General features: G+C 44.2%; 1 protein-coding gene across 1 annotated transcript in view; it reads left to right on the top strand.

The window, feature by feature from the left end:
* Nucleotides 1-454: 454 nt before the first annotated feature.
* GYS2 (glycogen synthase 2) overlaps nucleotides 455-18,080 on the top strand; it is a 45,071-nt gene continuing 27,445 nt past the window's right edge. Inside the window, exons 1-4 of the mRNA XM_070754366.1 lie at nucleotides 455-636; nucleotides 8,092-8,273; nucleotides 9,296-9,487; nucleotides 12,826-13,011. Coding sequence (XP_070610467.1) covers nucleotides 516-636; nucleotides 8,092-8,273; nucleotides 9,296-9,487; nucleotides 12,826-13,011 — 681 coding nt within the window. The 5' untranslated portion in view covers nucleotides 455-515. The remainder of the gene's footprint in view (nucleotides 637-8,091; nucleotides 8,274-9,295; nucleotides 9,488-12,825; nucleotides 13,012-18,080) is intronic.

Below are 18,080 nucleotides of genomic sequence, written 5' to 3' on the forward strand. Positions count from 1 at the left end.
AGTGGTGTAGGGTTTTCTGCCTAAGCAGGGGGTTGGACTAGAAGACCTCCAAGGTCCCTTCCAACTCTGTTATTCTATTTTTTTTCTAGCCTACAGTTCTACAATTGTATTTCCCCCTGGAGCTTTCCTTCTCATTCTCCATTTCAGTTCTGCAAGCGAGAAAAATCACAGGCTTACAGCTCCCTCTTTTAACCGGCAGGAGAAAAACACCTCCGTCAAGCCATTGCAAAGCTACTCCGTTTGTTGAAAACCCTGCCAAGCTTTCCGACAAGTTTTACTAATATTATTCTTGTTTTTTAAAAAAACAATACAAAAACCTGCCTTTCCCCCCCTTTTCCTTTGTTCTTTTTTTTCCTGGTCAAATCTCTTTCTCTCTCTCTCTCACTCTCTCTTTCTCTCTAGGGTAAACACAGCCCCCTCCTGCACCAAGTGGGGAAGACCTATCATTTAAAGATATCCGTGCAAACATTACAGAGACTCTTTGCCTCGGGAGACAGCAAGGACTAGGAGCAAAAATGCCTCTGGTCCGATCCCTTTCGGTCACTTCCCTCAATGGCCTTCCACAATGGGACGGTGAAGATTTACCAGTAGAAGACCTTTTGCTCTTCGAAATCTCCTGGGAAGTCACCAATAAAGGTTAGCGTCCTTTTTTAAAAAAAAATAATATTTATTTATTTTATTTTTATTTATTTGTTTGTTTGCTTGCTTGCTTTATCCAGTATGTATTGGTGGTAAACAAAGATATAATAATATTTATATACATGATACTCATAAAAGAGAAACATTAAGACAGAGGACGGAAGGCACGCTAGTGCACTTATACACGCCCCTTATTGACCTCTTAGGAATCAGAAGAGGTCAACAGTGGATAGTCTAAGAGTAAAGTTTTGGGGGTCAGGTGATGATACTTCAGAGTCTGGTAGTGAGTACCATGCATCAACTACTCGGTTACTAAAGTCGTATTTCCTGCAGTCGAGTTTAGAGCGGTTTACTTTAAGTTTGTATCTGTTGTGTGTTCGTGTGTTGTTGTGGTTGAAGCTGACAGGAAGGTCCTTGTAGCAGATGATTTTATAGGCTATGCTTAGGTCGTGTTTAAGGCAACGTAGTTCTAAGCTTTCTAAACCTAGGATTGTGAGTCTAGTTGCATAGGGTATTCTGTTACGAGTGGAGGTCCAAAACATGATGAAGGTTACAGAGGATAAACATTTTATCCTTTATAGTAACTTTAAGACTTGTGGATTTCAACTTCCAGAATTCTGGGAGTTGAAGTCCACAAGTCTTAAAGTTGCCAAGTTTGGGGATCCCCTGGGTTAGATGCACCTTCTCTTTAACCATTCCCTACTTTCATCAAACATGGAAAAAAATGTTGTAGCATGGCTCCCTTCAGAAATGGTTGGGCAATGTCTGTTTGTTCTGCTGGTAAACTCAAAGTGCCACTGTTTTATTTTTAATCCATGGATAGTGGGGATGCCCAAACTGATGGCCTTGACTTAATTTCAGTTTGCTGCAAGCAATCTGTGCAAACCTGAATCAGCTGGAATAATTTTGGGAAGTTGGAAGGGTGGAAGGAAGAGAGGGAGGGAGGGGAGGGGGAAGGGAGGGAGGGAGGAAGTTGGAAGGAAGGAAGGAAGGAAAGAAGAAAAGAAGGAGGGAAGGGAGGGAGGAAAGAAGAAAAGAAGGAGGGAAGGGAGGGAGGAAAGAAGGAAAGGGAGGAGGGAAGGGAGGGAGGAAGAAAGGGAGGAGGGAAGGAAGGAGGGAGAGAGAGAAGAAGGAAAGAAGGAAGGAGGGGAGGGAGGGAGGAAGGAAATTGGAAGGGTGGAAGGAAGCGATGAAGGGAGGGAGGGGAGGGGTAAGGGGAGGGAGGGAGGAGGGGAGGGAGTTGGAAGGATGGCAGGAAGGAGGGGGAGGAAGGAAGGAAGGAAAAACAGAAGGGGGAGAGAGGGAGGAAAGAAGGAAAGAAGGAGGGGAGGGAGGGAGGATGGAGGGGAGGAAGGAGGGGAAGGAGAGAGGAAGAATGTTAGAAAGAAGGAAGAGGGAGGGATGGTGGGACGGAGGAAGGAAGAAAAGAAGGAAAGAAGGAGGAGAGAGGGGAAGAGGGGAGAAGAGGAGAGGAAGGAAGGGGGAGAGGTAGGGGAGGGAGACAGAGAGAAGAAGGAAGGAGGGAGGAAGTAAGGGAGGGAGGGAGGGGAGAGAAAGAGGGACAGGGAGGGAGGGAGAGCAGGAAGTTCACACATCTTTAAGTAGCTAGGGTTGAGAAACACTGCCCTTTTATTGTATTTATTGAAAGTCATCAAGCTATTTGGAAGCCATCTGGAATGGCTAGGCATGAGAATAGATAATGTACATGTTCACAAATAAAGGCACAAATTAATGCATATCAGGTAAACTGGGTCAAAATTGCCATAAAGTTCTCCAGTTCTGGAGAAATTCATTCCTTTCAAAACATTCCTTCAATCTATTTTGATCTACTTTGTCTTGTTCCTGGTAGAGGGGGCGGCTCAGCACCGAACTCAAACAGATGGGTGCTATTCGGTGACATTGCTCCAAAACCTATTGATTTCCATTATCCTGCTATAAGGACAGAAATAAATCAGTAACTTCAGCTGTCCATCTCCCTATATGGCTAAAGATAAAGGGAAACTGAGTCAGGATAATATCTTGCAACCCCCCCAGAGATCTAATCACGGCGGGCGCAAATGTTCGACTAGCCTTTGAAATTGGTCTTAGGATCACACGATCCCCTTTTGCGACCTTCTGACAAGCAAGATCAATGAAGGGGGGCAACCAGATTCACTTAACAACGGTGTTACTGATTCACTTACTAGCAAGAAAAGTCATAAAATGGAAGCAAAACTCACTTAACAAATGTCTCACCTAGCAACGTAAATTTGGGGCTCTATTGGGATCGTAGGTTGAGGATTAACTGAATAGGAATCAGACATGCGATTGCATTAAGAGCCGGGGTGGCGCAGCAGGTAGAGTGCTGTACTGCAGGCCACTGAAGCTGACTGTAGATCTGAAGGTCAGCGGTTCAAATCTCACCACCGGCTCAGCCTTCCATCCTTCCAAGGTGGGTAAAATGAGGACCCGGATTGTGGAGGCAATATGCTGGCTCTGTTAAAAAGTGCTGTTGCTAACATGTTGTAAGCCGCCCTGAGTTTAAGGAGAAGGGCGGCATAAAAATTGAATGAATGAATGAATGAATGAATAATCATGTGAAGTGTTAACACCACTTTATAAGGCATTGGGAAGGCCATACTTGGAATACTGCGTTCAGTTTTGGTCGCCACAATGTAAAAACCTCTGCCGCCAGGCATGGGGGAATTGAGATACTCTTTCCCCTTAGACCTTTACAATTTTATGAATGGTATGTCTGTATGTATGTTGGTTTTACAATAGGGGTTTTTAACTGTTTATATTGGCCTGCCATATGCTGTTTACTACTGTTGTTAGCCGCCCCAAGTCTACGGAGACGGGAGGCATACAAATCCAATCCAATCCAATCCAATCAATCAAAAATGATGTTGAGACTCTAGAAAAAGTGCAGAGAAGAGCGACAAAGATGATTATGGGACTGGAGGCTAAAACATATGAAGAACGGTTGCAGGAATTGGATGTGTCTATTCTGATGAAAAGAAAGACCAGGAGAGACATTATATAAGTGTTCCAATATCTCAGGGGTTGCCACAAAGAAAAGGGAGTCAAACTAATCAAGGAGAGAAGCAACCTAGAAATAAGGATAAATTTCCTGACAGAACAACATAATCACCAACATCTAATGATGGAAATGGCACAAGGAGAAGAAGTAGCATATGTGTATAATGATAATTTTAATAAGAATTTTTGGTGGGAAAAATATATCAGATGCAGGGAGGAAGACAGTTTATCCATATTTTATATGGATAGGAGAGGTGATATTTACAAAATGGATCTTGGAAAGAAGTCCCTAAAGATCCTGCCAGGGATGAAATCCAGCAGGTTTTGGCGAACTGGTAGCAGAAATTTTGAGTAGTTCAGAGAACTGGTAGTGGAAATGTTGAGTCGTTCGGACTTGGAGGAATGGTAAATACTGCTTCTGGCTGGCTGCAGAGAGGGGAGGGAATGGGGATTTTGCAATATCCTTCCCCCAGGAGTGGGGAGGGAATGGGGATTTTGCAATATCCTTCCCCCAGGAGTGGGGAGGAAATGGGGATTTTGCAATATCCTTCCCCCAGGAGTGGGGAGGGAATGGGGATTTTGCAATATCCTTCCCCCAGGAGTGGGGAGGGAATGGGGATTTTGCAATATCCTTCCCCCAGGAGTGGGGAGGGAATGGGGATTTTGCAATATCCTTCCCCCAGGAGTGGGGAGGGAATGGGGATTTTGCAATATCCTTCCCCCAGGAGTGGGGAGGAAATGGGGATTTTGCAATATCCTTCCCCCAGGAGTGGGGAGGGAATGGGGATTTTGCAATATCCTTCCCCCAGGAGTGGGGAGGGAATGGGGATTTTGCAATATCCTTCCCCCAGGAGTGGGGAGGAAATGGGGATTTTGCAGTATCCTTCGCCCAAGTCATGCCGACCAAGCCACGCCCACAGAATCGCCAATTTAAAAAAATTGGATTTCGCTACCGCATTAGATTAGATTAGATTTATTGGATTTATATGCCGCCCCTCTCCGCAGATTCCGGGCGGCTCACAACAATAGTGAAGAACAATACATAGTAACAAATGTAATATTTAAAAATCTAGGTTACAGTTTTAGATTAAAAGTCCAAAAAAAGAAACCCCAATATGTAAAAAAACAACACACAATCGAATCATACACAAAAACTACATGGGCAAGGGGGAGATGTTTCAATTCCCCCATGACTGACGGCAGAGGTGGCTTTTAAAAAGTTTACGAAAGGCATTTATTTATTTATTTATTTATTGGATTTGTATGCCGCCCCTCTCCGTAGACTCGGGACGGCTAACAACAGTAATAAAAAGAGCATGTAACAATCCAATACTAAAACAACTAAAAAAAAACCCCTTACTATGAAACCAGACATACATACAAACATACCATGCATAAAATTGTAAAGGCCTAGGGGGAAAGAATATCTCAGTTCCCCCATGCCTGACGGCAGAGGTGGGTTTTAAGAAGTTTATGAAAGGCAAGGAGGGTGGGGGCAATCCTGATCTCTGGGGGGAGCTGGTTCCAGAGGGTCGGAGCCACCACAGAGAAGGCTCTTCCCCTGGGTCCCACCAGACGACATTGTTTAGTTCAGTGGTCCCCAACGTTTTTTCCACCAGGGACCAGTTTCAGCAAGACAATTTTTCTATGGCCCAGCGGGGGCGGAAAGGGGCGTGGTTGGGGGCGGGATTAAGCATGGGGGTGCTGGTCCTCCCCGCCCCTCTTTCCCACCATCGTCCTATGGCCGGCAGAACCTGCCTCCCAAGCCCTCTTGCCCAGCGGGAGCTAAGCGCTGGAGAGAGGGGGTCAGGCTGGCCCTCCTGCCTCCCCCCAGCCAAAAACGCAAAAGCGCCCCGCGGCAGAAGCCAAAAGAGGCTTGAGCCTCTCGGTCCTTCCCGCCCCTCTGTCCAATCCATCGTCCTGTGGCTGGCAGAACCTGCCTCCCGAGGCCTCTTGCCCAGCGGGAGGCGAAGCGCTGGAGGGAGGGGGTGGCAGCATGAGGGCCGGCAGCTGCTGACTCCACGGACCGGTGCAACATGCCCCGCGGCCCGGTACTGGTCCGCGGCCCGGTGGTTGGGGACCCCTGGTTTAGTTGATGGGACCCGGAGAAGACCAACTCTGTGGGACCTAACCGGTCGCTGGGATTCGTGCAGCAGAAGGCGGTCTCGCAGGTATCCTGGTCCGATGCCATGAAGGGCATTGTCCTAGTAATGAGATTTACTGCAAATATCTGCAGCTCCACAACTGGGGTTTTACTTGCACTAAGCAAGGTGCTTTTTGCAAGTATTCCAAAGCAGCTTTTGCTAAGGGGCCCCAATGAAACCACAGAGCAGGCAGGGATTATAGGAGGTGACAGGAGACCTCTCCGGCGGTTAAGTTGTCACTCCACACCCAACACAAACTATGCAATAAAAAAAAAACATCCCTTCTGCTACAGAGCTGTCCTTTTGCTGGTACACTGCCAACTTTTCAAATGTCTCAACAGGTCCATTCCTGCCCTGTTAAAAATATACGCATTTTCCCTGGATTGTAGAAGTCCTTCTAGTGCAGTGATGGCGAACCTATGGGACAGGTGCCACAGGTGGCACACGGAGCCACATCTGCTGGCACGCAAGCTGTTACCCTAGCTCAGCTCCAACGTGCATGTGTGTGCCGGCCAGCTGATTTTTGGCTTGCACAGAGGCTCTGGGAGGGCGTTTTTGGCTTCCAGAGAGACTCCAGGAGGATGTGGGAGGGCGTGTTTACCTTCCCCCCAGCTCCAAGAAAGCCTTTGGAACCTGGGGAGGGCGAAATACGAGCCTACTGGGCCCACCAGAAGTTGGGAAACAGGCCATTTCCAGCCTCCAGAGGGCCTCCAGAATATGGACGAAGCTGTTTTTATTTATTTATTTATTAGATTTGTATGCCACCCCTTTCCGTGGACTTGGGGCGTCTCACAACACAATAAAACAATTCATAACAAATCTAATAATATACAGTTTAAAATTTAAAATAGTTAAAACCCCCCATTTTTAAACAGACATACCCACAAACATACCATACATAAATTATATAGGCCCGGGGGAGATGTTTCAATTTCCCCATGCCTGACAACAAAGGTGGGTTTTGAGAAGTTTACGAAAGGCAAGGAGGGTAGGGGCAGTTCTAATCTCTGGGGGGGAGCTGGTTCCAGAGAGTTGGGGCCGCCACAGAGAAGGCTCTTCCCCTGGGGCCCGCCAAATGACATTGTTTAGTTGATGGGACCCGGAGAAGGCCCACTCTGTGGGACCTAATTGGTTGCTGGGATTCGTGCAGCAGAAGGCGGTCTCAGAGATATTCTGGTCCAATGCCATGAAGGGCTTTATAGGTCAAGACCAACACTTTGAATTGTGCCCGGAAATTGATCGGCAACCAATGCAGACTGCGGAGTGTTGTTGTGACATGGGCATTTGCTCTCTTTAGGCATTGAATTATGGGTTTGGGCACTCACGCATGAACGATAGCGCACGCCCACGCTCTTTCAGCACCTGAGGAGAAAAAGGTTCGCCATCACTGTTCTAGTGCAATGATGGTGAACCTTTTTTTCCCTCAGGTGCCAAAAGTGTGTGTGTACACATTGTTGCATTTGCGCGAGTACCCACACTTCAATGTCTGGGGAGGGTAAAAGCTGTTTCTCTCACCCCTCCCAAAGGCCTCTGGAGGCTGGAAATGGCTCGTTTCCTGACTTCCAGGAGGCCCAGAAGGCCCGTTTTTCACCCTCTCCAACCTCAAGAGCAGACCTGGGCACGATGCGGCCCGCGGGCCGGATGCAGTCCGCCCGCTGTTTGTGACCGGCCCATGGAGGCACAGGCAAAAACCAAAAGTCACACGGCATTTCCAAAATGGAAGGAAGGAAGGGAGGGAGGGAGGAGAGGGAGGAGAGGGAGGGAGGAGATAGGTTAGAAGGGAAGGAGGAAGGAATGAAGGAGAGGGAGGGAGGAGATAGGTTAGAAGGGAAGGAGGAAGGAATGAAGGAGAGGGAGGGAGGAGATAGGTTAGAAGGACTGGGAGGGAGGAAGGGAGGGTGGAAGGAAGGAGAGGGAGGGAGGAGATAGGTTAGAAGGACTGGGAAGGAGGGAGGGAGGAAAGGGAGGGAGAGTGGTAGGGACGGAGGGGAAGGAAGGAGATAGATTAGGAGGAGAGAAGGGAGGGAGGGAGGAGATAGGTTAGAAGGACTGGGCTGGAGGGAGGGAGGGAGGAGAGGGAGGGAGGAGATAGGTTAGAAGGACTGGGAAGGAGGGAGGGAGGGAGGAAAGGGAGGGAGAGTAGTAGGGACAGAGGGGAAGGAAGGAGATAGATTAGGAGGAGAGAAGGGAGGGCAGGAGGAAGGAAGAAAAGAAGGAAAGAAGGAAAGAAGGAAAGAAAAGTAACGTGCTTTTACCGTTAAAATTCATATCTCTCCTGCTTTTATTTCAGTTGGTGGCATCTGCACGGTGATCCAGACAAAAGCCAAAACCACTTTAGAAGAATGGGGAGAAAATTACTTTCTCCTTGGCCCTTATTTTGAGCACAACGTGAAAACCCAAGTGGAACTCTGTGAACCTCCCAATGCAGCAGTGAAGAAAGCGATGGATGTGTTAAAAGCCAATGGGTACCAGGTAAACCAATTTCCCCCTAGAAAATTGAAACCTTTTTTTTAAAAAAAAATCTAAAGCAGAGTAAAGTTATTGGGTTCATAAGGTCCCTATCCTCTGTTCACATTAATAAACAAACAAATCCAAATTATTACTATAATTACTATTATTACTATTGCTTTATTTATTTATTTATTTGTTTGTTTGTTTGTTTGTTTGTTTGTTTGTTTATTTATTTATTGGATTTGTATGCCGCCCCTCTCTGGAGACTATTATTATAGAATAGAATAGAATAGAATAGAATAGAATAGAATAGAATAGAATTTTATTGGCCAAGTGTGATTGGACACACAAGGAATTTGTCTTGGTGCATATGCTCTCAGCGTACATAAAATAAAATATACATTTGTCAAGAATCATGTGATACAACACTTAATGATTGTCATAGGGGTCAAATAAGCAAGGAAGAAGCAATATTAATAAAAATCTTAGGATACAAGCAACAAGTTACAGTCATACAGTCAACATGGGAGGAAATGGGTGATAGGAATGATGAAAAAAACTAGTAGAATAGAAGTGCAGATTTAGTAGAATGTCTGACAGTGTTGAGGGAATTATTTGTTTAGTAGAGTGATGGCGTTTGGAAAAAAACTGTTCTTGTGTCTAGTTGTCTTGGTGTGCAGTGCTTTATTATTATTATTATTATTATTATTATTATTATAGAAACATAGAAACAGAAGTCTGATGGCAGACTTTTATGTTTCTATGTTTCTATAATAATAATAATAATAATAATAATAATAATAATAATAATAATAATAATAATAGAGCACTGCACACCAAGACAACTAGACACAAGAACAGTTTTTTGTTTTTTTTAAATTATCATTGCAAATCTTTATGTTGACCTTAGTAAGTTTTTAATTGCCAAGATGAACTCACTCGATGGAAGAACCGATTATGTCCCTGGAACTGTATTATTGAGCAATGAATGTGGACCGTGAACTCCCATGCTTTGCCCTAACTCTTCCACCTCCCTTCGACAGGTCCATTTTGGGAGATGGCTGATTGAAGGAAGCCCCTACGTGGTCTTGTTCGATATCGCATCAGCAGCTTGGAATCTGGACAGGTGGAAAGGGGAATTCTGGGAAGCCAGCCATATCGGAATTCCTTACCATGACCGAGAAGCCAATGATGCCCTCATCTTTGGATCGCTAATTGCCTGGTTTTTGAAAGAGGTGCTGCGTTTGGAACTGGACCCCTCATCTAGCTTTCTACCTGGAAGGGTCTACTTGTATAGATCCTTGCCTCTAGTGCAGTGTTTTTCAACCAGTGTGCCGTGGCACACTAGTGTGCCACGAGACATGGTCAGGTGTGCCGCGAAGAAGGAAGCTCAGGTTCCGGTCTCACAACTTTTTGCTGAGAGAGAGAGAGTGAGAGAGATAGAGAAAGAGAAAGAGAGAGAGAGAGAGAAAGAAAGAAAGAGAAAGAGAGAAAGAGAGTGAGAGAGAGAGAGAAAGCAAGAGAGAGAAAGAAAAGCAAGAGAGAGAAAGCAAGAGAGAGAAAGCAAGAGAGAGCGAAAGAGAGAAAAGAAAGCAAGAGAGAAAGAAAGCAAGAGAGAGAGAGAAAAGGAGAGGAAGGGAGAGAGAAATGAGAGAAAAAGGGGGAGGAAAAAAGAAATGAGAAAATAATTGAGACAGAGAATGAGAGGAAAGAGAGAGAAACAAAAGAAAGAGAGAAGTAACTCTTGATTTAAAGCATATGATAAAAAGCACCCAAAGAATAAGAGAGAGAAAACCCCCAGCCCTCACCTGTTTTTGGAAATAGTTCAAAAGTGTGTATTTATACACACACACACATACACAGGGGGGAGGAGGAGGCAGGGATGGAAAAAGAGAGAAGAGTGTCTTAGGGTGTCATTTTGTGTCATTTTGGTTGGTGGTGTGCCCCAGGATTTTGTAAATGTAAAAAAATGTGCCACGGCTCAGAAAAGGTTGAAAATCACTGCTCTAGTGCTCTGGTAACCTCTGACGCTGGTGGATAAGCGATCACTCAGACTGCCAGAGTAGAGTAGAGTAGAGTAGAGAAGAGAAGAGTAGAGTAGAGTAGAAAATATGACATGGAAAATAGAATGGAATGGAATGGAAAATGGAATGAAAGGGTAGAGTAGAACAGAGTAGAGTGGAGTAGAGTAGAGTAGAAAATAAGAAATGGGAAATAGAATAGAATGGAATGAAAGAGTAGAGTAGAAAATATGAAATGGAAAATGGAATGGAATGGAATGGAAAATTGAATGGGAGGGTAGAGTAGAACAGAGTAGAGTAGAAAATAAGAAATGGAAAATAGAATAGAATGGAAAATGGAATGGGAGGGTAGAGTAGAAAATATGAAATGGAAAATGGAATGGAATGGGAGGCGAGAGGAAAGGAGAGGAGAGAGGAGGAGAGGACAGGAGAAGAGAAGAGGGAAGGGACCTTGTTGGTCATTTAGTGCAACCCGCCACCATTATTGGATTCCTACCTGGACGGGGTGGTGGTGGCATTCCGGTAGCGGAAATGGAGCTGCGTGCGCAGGAAGTAAAATCTTTCAAGAAGTTCAGCAGGGAAGTGTTTTCAATAGGAAAGTGAACACAAGAACAAGGGGCACAATCTGAAGTTAGTTGGGGGAAAGATCAGAAGCAACGTGAGAAAATATTACTTTACTGAAATAGTAGTAGATGCTTGGAACAAACTTCCAGCAGACGTGGTCGGTAAATCCAAAGTCACTGAATTTAAACACGCCTGGGATAAACATAGATCCATCCTAAGATAAAATACAGGAAATAGTATAAGGGCAGACTAGATGGACCATGAGGTCTTTCTCTGCCGTCAATCTTCTATGTTTGTATGTTGTATGTTTCAGGTTGAATCTCTCCTTGATCGGTTTCCATCCGTTATCCCTTATTAATGGGGCAATCCCCAAGTAGTCCCTGGAATTCCTCTGGATTCAGAAGAATCTCATGGGTGCACTTTAACCCCGTCTTCCTGAGCAGCATCAGTAAAGGAGCATCGAGCTGTCCTTGGGGGAAGATAGGAAAGAGCCATTAGGCAGCTTGTTGGATAATGAATTGTATGAACCAGAGATAAAAGAAAGCAGAAGGAACAAACAAAATTAAGACAGGCTTTACCTGAGTTCCTTTCTCATACTTCCTCCGATCTCGAGTTGGTGACCTCCTGCTCAAATCTCTGCTTGATTCCTTAATCTTTTTCCGTCCTTAACACTTGTGTAACTGACCTGATAACAGAAGTGAAACTTTTTCAAGGAAACCTACCCCATCCCCAAATAAAGTCCAGTTGCTTTTGGAAAAGCACCATCGGAGTTTCTTCCTGGTTACAACACACACACACACACACACAAACACACACACACACACAACATATCCTTGGATCTCTTGATGGAATGTAGTTAATGTATCAATGTTTTAATATCGGGGTTTTTAAATGGTATTTTTATTATTGTATTTTTTTTAATTGTATGACACCCTGAGTCCATTAGGAGAAGGTTGGGCTATAAATTTAAATTTAGACAGACAGACAGACCGACAGACAGACAGACAGACAGACAGACAGACAGACAGACATAAAACATAGAAACATAGAAGATTGGAGGGCGTTTATAGCATTCAGAGAGCCTCCGGGGAAATGGGGGAGGGCATTTTTATTCTCTCCTGGCTCCAGGGAAGCCTTTGGAGCCTGGGGAGGGCAAAACATGAGCCTACTGAGCCCACTAGAAGTTGGGAAAGAGGCAATTTCCAGCCTCCAGAGGGCCTCCGGGGCGTGGGGGAAGGTGTTTTCGCCCTCCCCAGCCCTTCATGGCATTGAACCAGAATGTCTCCAAGACCGCCTTCTGCTGCACGAATACCAGCGACCAGTTATGTCCCACAGAGTTGGCCTTTTCCAGGTCCCGTCGACGAAACAATGTCATCTGGCGGAACCCAGTACCAAAGGATCTCAACGGACATTTGAAAACCATCGGAATTGACAAAATCTCCATCTGTCAATTGCAAAAGGCCGCTTTACTGGGATCGGCAAACATAATTCACCACTACATCACACAGTCCTAGGTGCTTGGGAAGCGCCCGACTGGTGATGAAATACCAAATCCAGCATAGGGATCTCGTTTGCTGTGTTGTATTGACATAACAATAGCGATAGCGATAGCGATAGCGATAGCAATAACAATAACAATAACAATAACAGAATTATGGGTGTAGGCACTCGTGCATGCGCAATAGCGCACATGCCCGCTCTTTTGGCAACCAAGGAAACAAACATTTCTTCCATCACTGGTCTAGAAGACTTCCAAGATCCCTTCCAACCCTTTTCATTCCATATTCATCTATCAAAAGACAAAGTTGAAAGTGAATTACTGTATTTTTAACCCAACTGAGCCAATGTGCCGCTAGGTTTTTAACTGACTTGGTTATTGACATTGTAAGTCGCCATCTTTTTCCTTTTTTGATTCTCTTTGAAATGCAGAGATTGGAAAGTTAGGACGGGATGTAATCCGTTTTCCCCTTTTCCTCTCTCCTTTGCAGCTTGCCTGTCAGTTTGAAGAGATGCCCAACGTTATAGCGCACTTCCATGAATGGCAAGCTGGTCCCGGCCTCATCCTGTGCCGGTTCAGAAAGCTTCCAGTTGCAACCATTTTCACAACCCATGCGACCCTGTTAGGAAGGTACCTCTGTGCAGCCAGCCTAGACTTTTACAATCATTTGGACCAGGTGAGTAAAATGCTACTTGCATTTTTTTTTTCATAATTTATTTTCAACTTTCTTTGTTGCAGGGCGAACATGGAATGATAAGAAGGGGTCTTGGATATCTTCTAGTGCAACCCCTCTGCTGCATTTGTGACTTTGTCTCTCTTCTCGCTAGGGTGTCAACAGACTCAAACTCAACCCTGATAAGACGGAGTGGCTGTGGGTTTTGCCTCCCAAGGACAATTCTATCTGTCCGTCCATCACCCTGGGGGGGGGGGAATCATTGACCCCCTCAGAGAGGGTCTGCAACTTGGGTGTCCTCCTCGATCCACAGCTCACATTAGAGAACCATCTTTCAGCTATGGCGAGGGGAGCGTTTGCCCAGGTTCGCCTTCTCCGGGTCCTGTCAACAAAACAATGTTGTTTGGCGGGACCCAGGGGAAGAGCCTTCTCTGTGGCGGCCCCGGCCCTTTGGAACCAACTTCCCCCCTGAGATTAGAATTGCCCCCACCCTCCTTGTCTTTCATAAGCTTCTTAAAACCCACCTCTGCCGCCAGGCATGGGGGAACTGAGATATTCTTTCCCCCTAGGCCTTTACAATTTTATGCATGGTATGTTTGTATGTATGTCTGGTTTTATAATAAGGGGTTTTTTTTAGTTGTTTTAGTATTGGATTGTTACATGCTGTTTTTATTACTGTTGTTAGCCGCCCCGAGCAGTGTTCCCTCTAATTTTTTGGGGGGGTGGGCGGAAAAAGTATAGTGTCTGAGCAGCAGTCCCTTTGGGACTGGGCGGCACAGAAATAATAAATAAATAAATAAATAAATAAACAAACAAACAAACAAACAACTCTATCAATATCAAAATGCCACTTAAATAGTTGAGCTAGTTTCAAACTAGATTTTGATTTTCTTTCTCTCTTCCTTACCCCCATTCTTTTTCTTTCTCTTTTCCTTCCTCTCTTTCTTCTACTTGTTTCTCTCTCTTCCTCTCTTCCTCTCTCTCTCCTTCCCTCTCACTCTTTCCCTCTCGGCTTCTGGGCAGGTTTGGAAAACTCTGAGTTGATTATGATTTTTAAGTGAGCGATTGCTCACTGCTCAGCTTAGAGGGAACTATGGCCCCGAGTCTACGGAGAGGGGTGGCATACAAATCCAATAGATAGATAGATAGATAGATAGATAGATAGATAGATAGATAGATAGATAGATAGATAGATAGATAGATAGATAGATTGATAGATGGGCGGGCGGGCGGGCGGGCGGGCGGGCGAACGAACGAACAAACAAACAAACAAATAAATAAATAAATAAATGTGATTCTACAAACTCTTTTGATGTAATGGTATGTGGGAAAGATCTTGAAATCTATTCCCTTCTCTTCCCTTTTTCTATCTATAATAAAACATAAACATCTTAACTCAATATCTAATTTAATCCTTTCACCTCTATGTTAACGACTTATCCATTGCTGCCACCAACCCTTATTTCGTCATCTGGATCTTTAGTAAATTGAAATTAAATCATCATGTATTCTTTTAAAAGTAATTAAGAAAATTATTTCTAGAATGAATTTGTTTATGGCTACATGCAGGCATCCCTCATGCAATTACCCCTCCCAAATTCTCACAGCAAAGAATACCTTTTAAAATAGCATAAAGTGCGGCTGGCCAACTAAAATGGCTTCGGACTGACACCTCTTTAATTTAGGTTAAAGGGAATTCCTCTCCAGCAAACTCCCGGCAAACAGCCTTTAATGAGCTTTCACAACCGCAGACCTTTATCAGGCTTGGACAGTTGCCAGGCCATTATCTTCCACAGGCCACCCTGTATCAACAATTACTTGGCAAGAAGTCAGGAATAGACCTTCGCCAGTGAAGGCCTGCAAAAAATTTTCACTACCACACTGTGAGCGTGACTTATTTTGTGGGTGGGGCCAGTAATGGGCAGCCAAAACTTTTACTGCCACACTGTGGGTGTGGCTTATTTTGTGGGTGTGACTTAATAGTCATGTGACTGGGTAGGAGTGGCTTGCCAGCCATGTGACCAGGTGGGAGTGGCTTGAACGATCATCATTGTTCAAGTGGACTGTTCCCTGGTTTTTTTTTTACATTTCCAGCATAGAGAAGATATGTTTGGGTACATTTTAGAAAGCCTAGCTGGTGGAAGGTGCCATCTGTATATCATTTTGTAAAGATTTTCTTTGTAGGATACAGCGAGCGTCATTTTATAATTAATTGTGTATATTTTTTCCCATTCTGTAAGTCTTATTGTGTGTCCAAAGTTTTGTGTCCATGCAATCATTGATCCCTTCACTTGCTCTTCTATAGTATCCTGCTTTAACAAGTAGCTATATAGTTTAGAGATCATTTTTATATTGGATCCAAATATTATTAAATCGAGAGGATTTGTGTTTTGAAAGCCAAATGTACTTTTGTGTTGTTTATATTTTGTGTTTATTTGTATGTATGTGAAACAGTCTATGGGTACTCCATTGTCTTGTAGTTGTTGTCTGGTGAAAATGTTATCATTAGCGTCTAGTAATTTAGAGTAGGTTATTATTTTTGGTACTGAAAGAGGGGTCTGGTACGTAAAAGATTCATTTGGGGATAGCCATTTTGGAGTTGCTAGATAATAGGTTTTTTTAATCTGTTGCCATGTCGATATTAATGTATTTCTAATATGATGATTTTTAAAGTATTTTGGTATTTTATTTGGTTCTACCATTAGAAATGTATGCCATCCTGATTGTAGATTAAATCCTTCTAGGGAAAGTAATCTCGTGTTTTGTAGTGTTATCCAATCTTTAAGCTTGGTTAAAATAGTGGCTTGGTAGTAAAGATAGAAGTTGGGGAGGCCAAAGTGGACTGTTAAGTCCTCAACTTACAACCTTACCAGTGTTGCTCGCTGGGGTGACAATTTGCTTGCCGTTTCCCGCGCTCTCCTTCCTAGGTCACACACACCCACCACAAGCTGGTTGGTAGGTGAATGGGGGCTGCCAGAAGCATAAATGCTGCAGGCGCTACTTCCACCCACACTTTCTGCTTGCACCTCAGGTGGGAGGTGGCCACGTCAGGCTGGAGGGGAGCCAGGCAGGAGAGACGAAAGCTCGTCCGAGGCCAGGAAGGAAGAAAGAGGAAAAAAGCAAAGAGCGCAGACACAACAGCAGCAGCGGAAAAAAGGAGAACCAAGCCGAGCCCAGTAATCCAGGAAGTGACAGCCGCCGAACAGCTGGAGCTGCGCACGCATCTTCATTTCCGCCGGTGGAACTGCATTCCACCCCGTCCTGCCTTCTGGCCACCCCTGGGTGTGGCTTGCTGGCCATGTGACCAGGTGGCAGTGGCTTGATGATCATGTGACTGGGGGATGGCTTAAATGTCATGTGACTGACTTAAAGATGACCAACTTGATGTCACTCACGTCAAGGGTTAGGGTTAGAGTTAGGGTGCCTGGCCTCTCCTCGCCTCAAAGAGATATAATTTCCCTATCTATTTACTATTACTGTACTAAACATCCAAAATCTACTATTTAATTCTATGTATATATATGGCATGTGTGTACTGCACACAGGCACACAAAAATATACATTATCAACTATATAAACTGTATGTGTATGTAAACACATACACACGCATGCACAACTCTGTGTGATCAAAGAAAATATCTGTGAGTTTTGGTTTCTGTTTTGGACTTTATTTATTTTATTTTATTTATTTATTATTTAGATTTGTATGCTGCCCCTCTCCGCAGACTTTAATTAGCAGCACCAAGCAGACCTATTTCTTGCTTTGTTGCTGGATTTCTAAATCCAAACCTCCCTGCTCCTAAAATATTAGAATTACATGCTTAAATCTTGTAAAATCAGTGTGTGTGGGCCTATTTCTTGGGGGGGGGGGGGATTGGTCTCTAGGACAGAACAGAAAGGACTTTCTCTCTGAGTTCCCAGGCTGCAAACGAGACAGTGTCAGGTTGTAATTTCAAACTTGTAAGGTTTTGTTAACGAAGCCTTATACTAGAATTTAGCTTTGAAAGCCATGGAGTTTAGATCAGTGTCACAATGAGGGTGAGTTGGACTTTAATTGTTTAATTGTCATGATTGTCCAGTCATTGGAGTCAAGTAGCTTAATCGGATTCGTGTGGTTATTCTTCATTGGAAGAAAGTCAACTATCCACCAAGCTAATGTCCCATTGACCTATTGGACAAAGACTCACCTGTTCCCAAGACCAATGCCAGTAGATTTCATCAGTAAACACCAACACTCCGTGCCAAAATGGCAACACTATACAGTGACATCACCATGATATCTGTTGTGTGTTCTTAACAGCAGCATTTACATAATGATGTTGTTGCAAATATTTCTTAGTTGCCTCTCCCTGTGTTAGGCTGAAGCCATCATTTTGAGTTAGAGACTTTGGCCTGCTACAAGTAGAATAGTACTATGGGAATTGGGGAGAAGTGGTTGCATGGGAGGGAAAGATACTAGCAGTGATGGGCTCCTACGTGTACGGTCAGATACGCAGAAACCGGTAGAAAAAAATTGTGTTTTTTTCTTTTTTTCCCTTCTGGGCTCTGGGTATGTTTTTCCTATGACAGTAAATGAGGTTGAATGTGTAAAATTTTAGAAAAGCTGTACATGCGTGTGTGTGTGTACATACACATAAATTTATGTAGTACATAATGTATATTTTTGTGTGTGCCTGTGTGTAATATGTATGTACACATATGGCATATATACATAGAATTAAATAATATATTTTGGATGTTCCGTAATAGTAAATAGAGAGGGAAATTGTATCTCTTTGAGGGGAGGGGAGGCCAGGCACCCTAACCCTAACCCTTGATGTGAATGACGTCAAGTTGGCCACCTTTAAGCCAGTCACATGACCTTTAAGCCATCCCTTGGTCATATGATCATCAAGCCACTCCCACCTGGTCACATAGCTGGAAAGCCACACCCACAAAATAAGTGTGGTAGTAAAATTTTTTGCAGCACTTCACTGGATACTAGCCACAACAAATTCTTTCCAAGAATTCAAGAATTCCAAGATTCAAGGTCATCCTTTGTTCAGCACCAGCCGGAAGTATAGGGTAGTCCT

Source organism: Erythrolamprus reginae, chromosome 6 (assembly GCF_031021105.1).
Source record: "Erythrolamprus reginae isolate rEryReg1 chromosome 6, rEryReg1.hap1, whole genome shotgun sequence".
NCBI classification, from domain to species: Eukaryota; Metazoa; Chordata; class Lepidosauria; order Squamata; family Dipsadidae; genus Erythrolamprus; species Erythrolamprus reginae.